Source organism: Mirounga leonina, unplaced genomic scaffold (assembly GCF_011800145.1).
Source record: "Mirounga leonina isolate KUSES-001 unplaced genomic scaffold, KU_Mleo_1.0 Mir_173, whole genome shotgun sequence".
Taxonomy (NCBI): Eukaryota; Metazoa; Chordata; class Mammalia; order Carnivora; family Phocidae; genus Mirounga; species Mirounga leonina.
Genome location: NW_023270447.1, coordinates 3,908,479 through 3,919,957, shown reverse-complemented (window position 1 = coordinate 3,919,957; position 11,479 = coordinate 3,908,479). Strand labels below are relative to the sequence as shown.

The window sequence follows — 11,479 nt, the reverse complement described above, 5'->3', positions numbered from 1 at the left end:
TAAGGAATTTTTAAAAGATCATAGAATTTGGCAATTGGAGTGTCACTAGGTAAACTCAATAAACTTATTATGCAGACAGAAAAATACACATAAAATAAAGGAAGAATAGGGTTCAAAAGTCTTTTTCATTGTATTTTTAACTTGGTAATTCATTAGAGGTTGGAATCATCAGTTTTCCTTGGGAAGTACATTGGTACTTCTAATCTAATGTATAGAAAAACAAGATCTACTAGGAAGTGAAAACCACTTATCTCAAAGCTTCAGTTTTTAATGTAAAATAAACTAGAAAGAATGATCACTCATGTACTGTCTATCTAACTCTAAATGTCATTCCAACCATTCATTTATTTACTTATTATTTAAAAAAAGATTTTAACTATTTGGGAGAGAGGGAAAGCCTGAGCAGGGGGAGGGGCAGAGGCAGAGGCAGAGGGAGGGAGCAGGAAGCCCTACACCTGGCTCCATCCCAGGACTCTGAGATCATTGACCTGAACAGAAAGCAAAGGCGTAACCAACTGAGCCACCCAGGTACCCCTCCAACCATTCATTTATTTATCATTTATCCTTCCTTGCATTCTGTCTTACCACAGTATCCCTGTTTACCTCCTACTTCTGTCTTTTCTCTCCTGCTGTTTCATCTTCATCCAGGTGTGGATTTTCCCCTCCTCCTGTGGATAAGCCACTAAAAATTAAGATCTCCACTTTCAAACTTCCAACCCCAATAGTTTCTAGGAAAGAGTAAATGACAAAAAGTGCCACAGGGGCACCTGGCCGGCTTAGGCCAAAGAGCATGCAACTCTTGCTCTTCTTGGGTGGTGAGTTTGAGACCCAGGTGTAGAGATTACTTAAATAAAACTTAAAAAAAAAAGTGCCACAGAAATCAAATAGGATGAAGAGTGAAAAAGGTCACTGAATTTTGGCAATGGCAATTAGGATGTCACTAAGTGAGCCATCCAAGGTTTTGAGTAGGAGTGTTACACTTTTGGAATGAAGAATCTGGCAGTACTCTAAAGAATGGATTGGAGCCAGAAAATATTAGGAATAATAGTATCTATAAGTAGATTTGGGGGTCATAGGTGTAATTACGTAATCCTTAGATTTAAATGTCATTAAATTCCTATGTTTCATCTTGGCATTCCAGGCACTAAACAATGGCCCAATTCCACCCCAGCCATTACTCCCCCATCAGCACATTTCGTGGCTCCCGTACCGGACCATTTACCGTCTAACTGGACCATTTACCGTCTAACAAGCCTGATCTTTCCTGCTTCTACATATCCTCAGGCTGTTCTCTGCTGATAAAACTGCCCAGCCTGACAGTTATCTGTATAAACTTAAGTGCTTCTTGCAGCCTTCTTTTAATTCCCAAATACCACGAATCTCCTCTAGGTTAACAATAGCTTCTGAGTGACGAGACCGATTCTGACTCATTTTTACACCTCCTCCCGCTTGCCTCCCTCCTCCCCCGTTCAGTGCCTCGCCCAGTGTTTACCACTCAATGCATCTGCAGAATGGATGAACTCGAGTAGGGAGGAAAGAAAGGCACCAAACAAAAGCTTGTAGAATTCTACTAGGCTCTACAGGTATAGTAGTTCTTTTAAGGCTCCGATGTTTTAACAGCCCAGAACGATGTTTTCCAATCTTACAGCTGAATAAATTTGGGCTCAAACAATAAAACTTCCGGCCGTACACTACAGCCGGCAGATAGAAAGATGTAACTATTGCATCGGAATCACATGGAGGAATGAAGTCCCGAACATCATCCCTTCCAGAGATTCTTAAAATTGTGAACCCAAGAGACTAGGATACTCCGTAGAAGCCAGAGTCACGAATTCGCAAGCATATATCCATGCGAACCCTCTCCTGCCCGGCTTTCAAGAGGAGAAACTGGGCCCCCAACCGAGATTCTAAAACATACGAACTGGGCCTTCAACCCCTTCCGCTGCCCCCAAATTCCCAGGGGAGACCTCCTAAGAGTCGGACACTGGAAACCACCGCAGCGGCCGCAGCGTGCACAGAACGTGCGGAACTAGGAAGAGGTATTTCCAGCCCTGCTAGGCGTGTCTGATTGGCTGCCGGCTCAGCTTGGAATTCTGGGGCTTGCGACGTCACATCCGCCGGGCCCGCCATCTTGTTCCCAGGGGCAGTTGGCGGAAGAGATCGCGCTCCGTGGCCGCCGGCTCGCCTTCTGCCGGGAGTTCTCGCGGCCCGCGTCTCGGCGTTTGCTTTCGATCCAGGGTCCTTTTGTCGGCGTCCCCGTTGCCCTCCTTGATCCAGCTGGGGGACAGCGAGGTGGCCCCCCTCTCCTGACGGCGTTCCATGGAGTAGGGTCCCGGACCGTTGTCCCGAAGAGCGAGATCGAGCTTGGCCCCTTCCCCCTCCCTTCTCCCTCCCTCCTTCCTTCCGCCGCAACATGGCTAACAACAGCCCCGCGCTGACAGGCAACTCGCAGCCGCAGCACCAGGCGGCCGCGGCCGCGGCCCAGCAGCAGCAGCAGTGCGGCGGTGGCGGCGGCGGCGCCACCAAGCCGGCGGTCTCGGGCAAGCAGGGAAATGTGCTGCCGCTCTGGGGCAACGAGAAGACTATGAACCTCAACCCCATGATCTTGACCAATATCCTGTCGTCGCCTTACTTCAAAGTGCAGCTCTACGAGCTCAAGACCTACCACGAGGTGGTGGACGAGATCTACTTTAAGGTACGAAGAGTCTAGGCCTGGGGGGCCAGGGGGCGGGCGGGTTAAGTTCCGAGGAGGGGTTAGAGGAAACGGGCGGAGGCGGCCCTTGAGGTCTGAGCATTTGTAGGTGCGGGAAGGTTGGGTGGGGGAGCGGTGGTCGGTAGTCTGCCTGGGAGGGGTCAAACTGGGGCCGCCCTCTCATTTCTTTTTCAGGTTTTTAAGGCTGGGAGAGCCCGCCTGTGTTGAACTCTCCTCCCCCAACCTCCTGCCCACCCCCGGGGGGAGTTGGACGGGAGGGGTGGGGGAGGGGAGAAAAGAGTAACTGAATCCTCTCCGGTTTGCAGCTTTAAAATTATTCCTTTTGACGTGGATCTACTCAGCGCCAACTTGTTGGTGCTTCTCCCGCTCACCCTGGGCCAGGGCGTGCATTGACTTCAATATTGGCCTCATGTTGTTGGTATTCTCAGTCCGATCCAGACAGGGAAATGGTCAGTGCGTGTGTCGGGTGGGGGTGGGAGGGTTGAGGGTGGAGAGGTGCCAGGGCAAGAGGTGTACAGAAGGCCTGGAAATTTTCCCAGCAGGAAGTCAGGAGTAAGTGGTCTCAGGTACTTGTGCATTGGGCTTGTTTAGAATTATCTGGGCCCTGGGCTTCTGCGGCAGGGTCGGTGCTGGCTTGGCTGTGCTGGGGAGCTCACCTGGCGCCTCCTCACTGCACTCTTGTCTCAGTTCTTGTTTCGTTAGCAGGATTGACTCAGTCTTGCAGCGAGGCTCGGAGCAGCCCAGGGTCGCAGGTAGAGGTATGCACTATTAATCATGCTCAATCGCCATAAATGCATTTCCCTGGTTAAATGAACGGCTAATTAGGTATTTTTTGGCCATTGGTTTTGGGCTTTTCTACACCAACTAGATAGGTTTTCTCCACTTCCCTGCAAATTATGTAGTTTTAAAAATATCTTCCAGGCCTCTTAAGGTTAATGTTTTAAGGAATATTAATAACAGTCTTAATGATCTTTAAATATTTTAGTTAGAGCATCTAACAAAATACCATCTGTATTGTGTATGTGACTCTCAAAACATTTGACAGACCACGTAAAGTACTTTCTGTGATCTGAACATACCTGTAGAGGTGTTAGCAAGAGGTAATTCTCTTTATTTGCTTTTAGGTTCTATTTTGTCCACAGTCCTCCCCCTACCCCACGCCCTTAAGCGATTAGGTTATTGAAGGATTTTGAGATAGTAGTTGTTGTTTGATAGAAAATCATATTTTGAGAATACAGTTCAACTTTGGGTATGTAAAGTACACTGAAATTTTGTTATCCTTTTAACAAGAATATTGTAAGTGTAATACTATGAACTAGGTGTTTTAGTTGTTAAAAGGTAAGGCCTTTTTCAGCATGAATACAGTATGGTGAATATTCTTAGCTTTGTGTAGTAAACTTCAAACAATTGAAAATTGGGTTCCTGCTTTTTTTGTAGCAGGTTCTGTTTAATAATACAGGCAGATGTTAATGTGATAGAGGAGAAGCTCGTTTTCAAATTCAAATATTGTGTTTTGAAACAATTTAAGACTGTACTAGAAATTATTTAAATTTAGTTATAAAACTAAAGATCCAGGCTTTGTTATCAAGATGTCCAGATTAAATAATCATTGAAATATGTAGGCTTCTAGTTTTGATTTCGTGTTGCAGCCGCCCCTTTGGCTACCCTTTAAGGAATTGAAACATCTTTCATACAGCAAACTGGGGGAAGGAAATGAAACCGTAAAGCAGTGCTGAGCATAATAGTGTAGTGCTTACATTTAAATGCATGCTTTTCTGTCTGAAGCCACAGACTATAAAAATGCAACCATGGGTGGGCAAAAATATAGTTTTAGAAATGCATACTGAAAGAACAGGATTTTATTTTGATTTTGTTTTAAATACAGATCTTTCTAAAAGACCTTGAGTTATATGCTATCGAGCTAAAATTCTTTCTTTGCTATTTTTAGGTAAAGTATGTGGTTTTTATAGGGTACTCACTTCAACAAAGATGATACTGTATCGATTAAACATAATATAATGACTAGTCACACTCACACACTTTTAACAGTTTATTTTCTGGGGAAAAATTGAATTGGTTCACATAATTAGGCTGAAAATGAATTACTAACAAGAATGTTCTGTGTAGGTGTGGCCCTTGTAATTTCATCTCTAATCAGGAATGAACATAATGCCTGTTCATGGTAAAAAAAAAAAAATGTACAGATAAAGTTCCATAGTTTTGCATTAGAAGTAACTTGTTACTGTTTTAATATACATACTTCAAGTCATTTTTCTTTATTTTATGATGTAGAATTTTAAATCACCAAAAAGTTAAGGGTATTAAATTTTTTTTGAAATAAATACTAAAATTTCATTGATACTTTTTGCTTCAAGTTGGAGCCTTAAATACATTTTAAAATGAGAATTTTTTTAATGACTCATAATAAGATACAAAATTGACATCAAATTTTTTTTACAAGTATATGAGACTCCTAGAAATCTCTTGGCTCCACAAGTATCAGCTCTCTACAAAGCCTATTTTAATGGGATTTCTGCTCATAAAACTGTTGAGGTTTTGTTAAACTCTGGCAGTTTTATTGGTGCTTTTTAAAAGCTAAGCATTTTTTCAAAGATGGTTTACATAATGTATGTAAACACAATATATGCATCATGTCAAAATCAGCTTCCAAACTTTTGGAAGAAGCTGCTCTATTATGGACTTGGTTTTACTTTAATCATAGTTTTTAAAAAAATTCGAAGTATGAATGTTTGTTGTGTTCCTCTTTTCTATTTCAGGTCACGCATGTTGAACCGTGGGAGAAAGGAAGCAGGAAAACAGCAGGCCAAACGGGGATGTGCGGAGGGGTAAGTAGAAGTACGTGCATTTTTCAGTTTTTCTGTGTCTGATAACTAAGTTTAAAATTAGGAAACTAAAAGTGACAGTTACTCAAATGACAGTTGGCAAAGCTTAGAAGTTTGTTTTATTTTGTTTTTATCTAAATTCAAGTGTCTGGTGAATGGGGTTAGAAAGTTGCTGTTTTATTAATGCTCCATTCTTAGTTCTGGATTATATCTTGTTATTAATACCTAATAGGATTAATCAGTTGGTGTTAAATATCTGTTAGTTATTTTACTACTTTTTCTTACCTGTTTCCCCTAAAGGTTCGAGGTGTTGGAACAGGAGGAATTGTTTCTACAGCTTTCTGCTTGTTATACAAATTATTTACTTTGAAGCTAACTCGCAAGCAAGTGATGGGTCTCATAACACACACAGACTCTCCATATATTAGAGCCCTTGGATTTATGTATATAAGGTAAGCATGCATTTATCTACATTTCCATTAAATCCATTATTTTAAATCACATAAGGCTAATTGATCTTTTGTAATTCTAGGTACACACAGCCCCCTACAGATCTATGGGACTGGTTTGAATCCTTCCTTGATGATGAAGAGGTATGTCAACAAGGGTAATAATTAGTTTTCTTCTAATTACTCTCATGTTTTTAATATCTTTTATTTATTGGAAGTTTAATGTTTTTCAGAATTTTCTGTAGTTAAATTCACTCATACTTTTGGAATTGCTGTCCTTTTACTAAGACGTAGTGGATTTTATATATCTTAGGTTAACTTTCTTAAAGTTTCTTATTTCTTAGTTGTTTAGATGGTTTTGGTAACTATTGAAATTTTTTTCTTTCTAATTATGTTTTGTATATTACATTGATCTTGTAAAGTTGATAGTGACTTTTTAAGTGGGCCATGCTCAAGATTGAGGTGTGAAGACATGCGCATACAGTACTAATTATAGCACTTTATTCTTTTGGAACTTTTCAGCTCTCCACGCTCTTTTTTCCACATTTTAATACTCCCACTTGCGTAGAAGTACAAAATTGAAGAGCTGGGTGGGATTTAAATAGGGTGAGAGTTTAGAGGATTTATTCAAAATGATCAAAATTCTAGCTTTCTGATTCCTAATATGTTATACTTATTTATAAAGCCAGAAGAAAACCTTAAAATTAGTACTTTAGGTTCTTGTTTCTTAATTTAAAAAAATTTTTTTAAAGTAACCTCTACACCCAGTGGGGGGCTTGAACCCATGGTCCCAGGGTCAAGAGTCACATACTCCAAGACTAAGGCAGCCGGGTGCCCTTTTTTGTTTAATTATAAATCTGGTTTGCCACTCAAGCTTAACAAGGTTGAGCTTGTTACATATGTTCAGGAAACAAAAGTTACTTTCAGAAACATTGCTGTGTCAGATTTAAATCATATATGTATTAATATGCTTACACGATAAAGTCCAAGATCTCAAAAGGTACTTAATACATACCTGTATTGTCCATTCATATGCCCCCACCACTTTGTATTTTAAGGTTCATAAAGTAAACTGAGTGCCATGCCTCAGTAGTCTCATTTAAAACATTTATCCCAAAGAATTTGTTGAATTAAAGGATAGTTCTAATAGAGATCTTTCTGGTGTGTTTTTATTATGTGCACATCTAAAAACATCTCACTCTTGTAGAAATGGAAAATTTTTGTCTGCGTTTTTTTGGCAGGGGCTGTTTACTGAATTAATATTTCTGAAGAAGCAAAAAAATGTATTAGGTGATAAAGCACAGTCTTTAAAGTTGTTTTTCTTTTTAGATGAGATTTTTCAGGCCAAAGCACTGCTCCCTTCTATATTTAAAAAGCATGTCCCTCTTCATAATTGGTATTGTATTAGGTTTGTTTCTGAATGCTTCTATTTAATCTGTATTTTATTGTATTTACAAACCTGAGGATCTCTATTTAAGCTAACTTATTGTTTTCTTCCTTAGATATCTGCAGCGATTATATTTGGAAATACTGTATATCTGAACACTTAAATGTGTGTGAGTGCAAGCAGTTTTACCTTTAGCTCTTGTTTTCCTGTTTAGATAACAAATCTCACTTTCCTTGTGTGCTTGCACTGTAGGTTTGGGACTGACAATAGCTGACTAACATGTCCTGAGCTGTGAGAGGGCATAGCAAGAAGGCCTTCATGCGGTAATGACCCTTTTCAGAGACAATGGTCATCATGGATTATGCGTTTCCAATTATTTGTTTATTTATTTATTTTCTACATAACTCTAAATTAGAAACCTCACTGCTTCATGGCAGTTGGTTTGCTATTGCTTCCAGTTTTATTAGGGCTTCATTTTATATTAGAGCTGTTAAAAGATAATCTTTAGACAGGATTGTCTGAAGTAGTTTATACGTAGTTAGGCTACAGTGCTAGGAATGATGTGTGCAAACGTGTCCACAGAAAGAAATACATACTTAGTAGGTATGTGGAATGTTAATTTAAGTTTATTGTTCCACAGAGTTTAGTAATGTAAGGGGCTGTTTCATATTCCTGTTTAACTGAGTGAGATCAGTGCTCTTTTATGCCCATGAGGCTGCAGGATTTGTTCTCACCTGCATGCACACACTAAGCCCAAATATTTCTCTGTATCATTCATTACCAGATTAGTAGGGTACACAAATTACAATTTTTGTTAGTTTTTTTGTATTTGAGATTCCAAAGATGGTAATATTTTTATAGTATTCATGTATATGTTGAATTTTTTTTTTTGACGACTAGGATATCTTTTGTGTTTTTGTAGGACCTAGATGTGAAGGCTGGTGGAGGCTGTGTAATGACCATTGGAGAAATGCTACGGTCTTTTCTCACAAAACTGGAGTGGTTTTCTACCCTGTTTCCAAGAATTCCGGTTCCAGTTCAGAAGAATATTGATCAACAGATTAAAACCCGGCCTAGAAAAATCAAGAAAGATGGGAAGGAAGGTGCTGAGGAAATAGACAGACACGTTGAACGCAGGCGTTCAAGGTAACGTACCTCTTGGAATTACTTTAAAAATAGGCTTTTTTACAAAGGTCCTTGGAAATCAGTGGCAAATTCTCAGGAAATTCTGTGTATGCTGTTCATTTTATGAGTTTGTCACTTTCAACCCCAAAAGGTCATTTTATGCCTTTTAGGGCCTTTAATTGTTCCTAACATGTCTGTGTAAGTGGGGGATCTAAATAAATAACGTGAAAGTTAAATTTTTAGGATATGTTTTGTTCGTTGACATTTTCTTCTTCCTTTCTTAAATATTAGGTCTCCAAGGAGGTCACTGAGTCCACGGAGGTCCCCAAGAAGATCAAGAAGTAGAAGCCATCATCGGGAGGGCCATGGGTCTTCTAGTTTTGATCGAGAATTAGAAAGAGAGAAAGAACGCCAGCGACTAGAGCGTGAAGCCAAAGAAAGGGAGAAAGAAAGGCGGAGATCCCGAAGTATTGATCGGGGATTGGAACGCAGGCGGAGTAGCAGGAGTAGGGAAAGGCATAGAAGTCGTAGTCGAAGTCGGGATAGGAAAGGGGATCGAAGGGACAGGGATCGGGAAAGAGAGAAAGAAAATGAGAGAGGTAGAAGACGAGATCGTGACTATGATAAGGAAAGAGGTAATGACCGAGAAAAGGAGCGAGAGCGATCAAGAGAACGGTCCAAGGAACGGAGAAGTAGGGGTGAGGTAGAAGAGAAGAAACACAAAGAAGATAAAGATGATAGGCGGCATAGAGATGACAAAAAAGATTCCAAGAAGGAGAAAAAACACAGTAGGAGTAGAAGCAGAGAAAGGAAACACAGAAGTAGGAGTAGAAGTAGAAATGCAGGGAAACGAAGCAGAAGCAGGAGCAAAGAGAAATCAAGTAAACATAAAAATGAAAGTAAAGAAAAATCAAATAAACGAAGTAGAAGTGGCAGTCAAGGAAGAACTGACAGTGTTGAAAAATCAAGAAAACGGGAACATAGCCCCAGCAAAGAAAAGTCTAGAAAGCGTAGCAGAAGCAAAGAACGTTCCCACAAACGAGATCACAGTGATAGTAAGGACCAGTCTGACAAACATGATCGTCGAAGGAGCCAAAGTATAGAACCAGAGAGCCAAGAAAAACAACATAAAAACAAAGATGAGACTGTGTGAAATTTTTTTTGTAAAAGTGGATCACATTGAATCCTATAAATGTTTGATTAAATCTGCTTTCTTTTTCTTCCTCCCAAGTTGAGATTGTGCAGTAGTTACACTTCAAGCTCCCTGTAGGCTGCGTTTTCATTTCCTCTTTTGTGTAGGGAAGTGCCTTTGTAATCCCAGTTATTGCATTGATGTTTTCACCCAATTGTTGAGTTTGATACATGATGCACAGATTGTTCTTGCATTTTTATTGTTTAATTGTTTTTGAGATGTACAGTCTGTACATATGTCCTGAAAATGTTTTAATTCCTTTGGCATGGTTGCCATGTTGGTTAAATTTGTATAAGGCAATAAACTGCCACTAATTCTATTTTTGTTTTGTAGGTGTGGGATTATGGTTTGTGTACTGAAGTTAGCATGGATGTGCTTTTCATAATAGAATGCTAAAGACTTTGAGAATGGATCTTGGATGTCTATTATAGGAGAATTTTGTGCTTTCAGTGTACATGAAGGCATCAGTTGTAGGATTAACATTCTGAATGTCCACTGTATATTATCTTGGAAGGCTCTTGTGAATGTGTTACACTTAATATTCTCCACAGTTAACTTTAGAGAGATTCATGACAAGTTAGTTTCTGATGCAGAGGTTTCAATTAGGCTGTGATTTGATCAAAAGTCCTTTTAGCATTCTACCTCAAAGGGACGCTGTTAGTATGCCTAAAATTTATTCACTTAGTTTTCCTTTTTTATTTGAAAAAATACATGACCTGTAATCTTTTTTTCTTGAATTTCTCAGATTTTAAAGTACTATATTAAAGGAAAAAATTAATGTCTAAAGCCTAGCATTCTTGCAGCAACCCTATACTAACGTGAAATTGGGAGAGGGTGGGGCAGATGAGTAGAGAAATAGATTCAAGCCTCAAGCTTCCAAAGCATTTTTATAAATGGAAAAAACTTAAATTATGAGACAGCTTGATATAGTGTCCTTTTTTTAAAATTCAAAACTTTTTTTATTGATAATGAAGATTGCTGTTTGTGTTTTTAAACTTAATCTAGAACAGAGAAGTATTAAAAGTAATGCGCTGCATTATTTAAGATTATCAACAAATTATTTGATAGATTGTTCTTATGACTTGTATTCTGATTACAGAGAACGATCATGAGTGTGGAATAAATACTGGATTAAATCCTTTATTCTGGGTGTTGGCTTTTCCCCCATTTGTCAGCATTTTTTAAAGTATTTTTATTGTGGAAATTGGTACAGTGTTAGAGTCACTTTGTGTAGAGGGATGGATATCTCAGTGGCCAGATAACAAGTGAATTTTAAATGTGTAGACTAGAATTGGACATAGGTGATAGTCAATAATCCTTACTAGAGTTCTTAATATTGGCAGTTCCCTTTGTCAGTGGGTGTTCTGTGTGTCATTAGGTTGTTCTTTCGATTGGGTGATCACTTAGTTTTCACATCAAAGGTGCTTATTGAGATTCTTTGCACTTGGATTACATATTAGAATCATTTAAAATTTGGACTTGAAGTTTTATAAGATAACTCATCCAATTTTTTTTAGAACAAGAAATTGAGGTGCAAGGTGATGTGTTCAGTCAGTGCCAAGACTAAAAGGGAGTGTTCCAGTGTATACCATATTAACATGTTCTATCTCACTGTTTATATTGGCCAGCGTGATGGGCACTCGGAAGCCACCTTGCAAAAGTGTTAAACGGGGCAGACAAGTATATTTGGAAGAGTCCTTCATATGTGGGCTTAACATTTGTACCTACCTAACTCCAGAAAAATCTCATTAAATGAAGGAATTCCTCTCT

General features: G+C 39.3%; 1 protein-coding gene across 1 annotated transcript; it reads left to right on the top strand.

Annotated features, from left to right (window-relative positions):
• The first annotated feature begins 2,122 nt into the window (after positions 1-2,122).
• Positions 2,123-9,803, top strand: PRPF38B (pre-mRNA processing factor 38B). Its single transcript, XM_035017888.1, has 6 exons — positions 2,123-2,695; positions 5,491-5,559; positions 5,857-6,008; positions 6,089-6,149; positions 8,315-8,538; positions 8,809-9,803. The coding sequence occupies exons 1-6, from the start codon at positions 2,414-2,416 to the stop codon at positions 9,668-9,670; spliced, it is 1,650 nt and encodes a 549-aa protein (XP_034873779.1). The 5' UTR covers positions 2,123-2,413; the 3' UTR covers positions 9,671-9,803.
• Positions 9,804-11,479: the final 1,676 nt, after the last annotated feature.

Coding starts and splice junctions, on each gene's coding strand:
- PRPF38B (XM_035017888.1), top strand. CDS start 2,414: ATGGCTAACAACAGCCCCGCGCTGACAGGCAACTCGCAGCCGCAGCAC. Junction 2,696..5,490: donor TGGACGAGATCTACTTTAAG/GTACGAAGAGTC, acceptor TTTCTATTTCAG/GTCACGCATGTTGAACCGTG. Junction 8,539..8,808: donor GTTGAACGCAGGCGTTCAAG/GTAACGTACCTC, acceptor CTTAAATATTAG/GTCTCCAAGGAGGTCACTGA.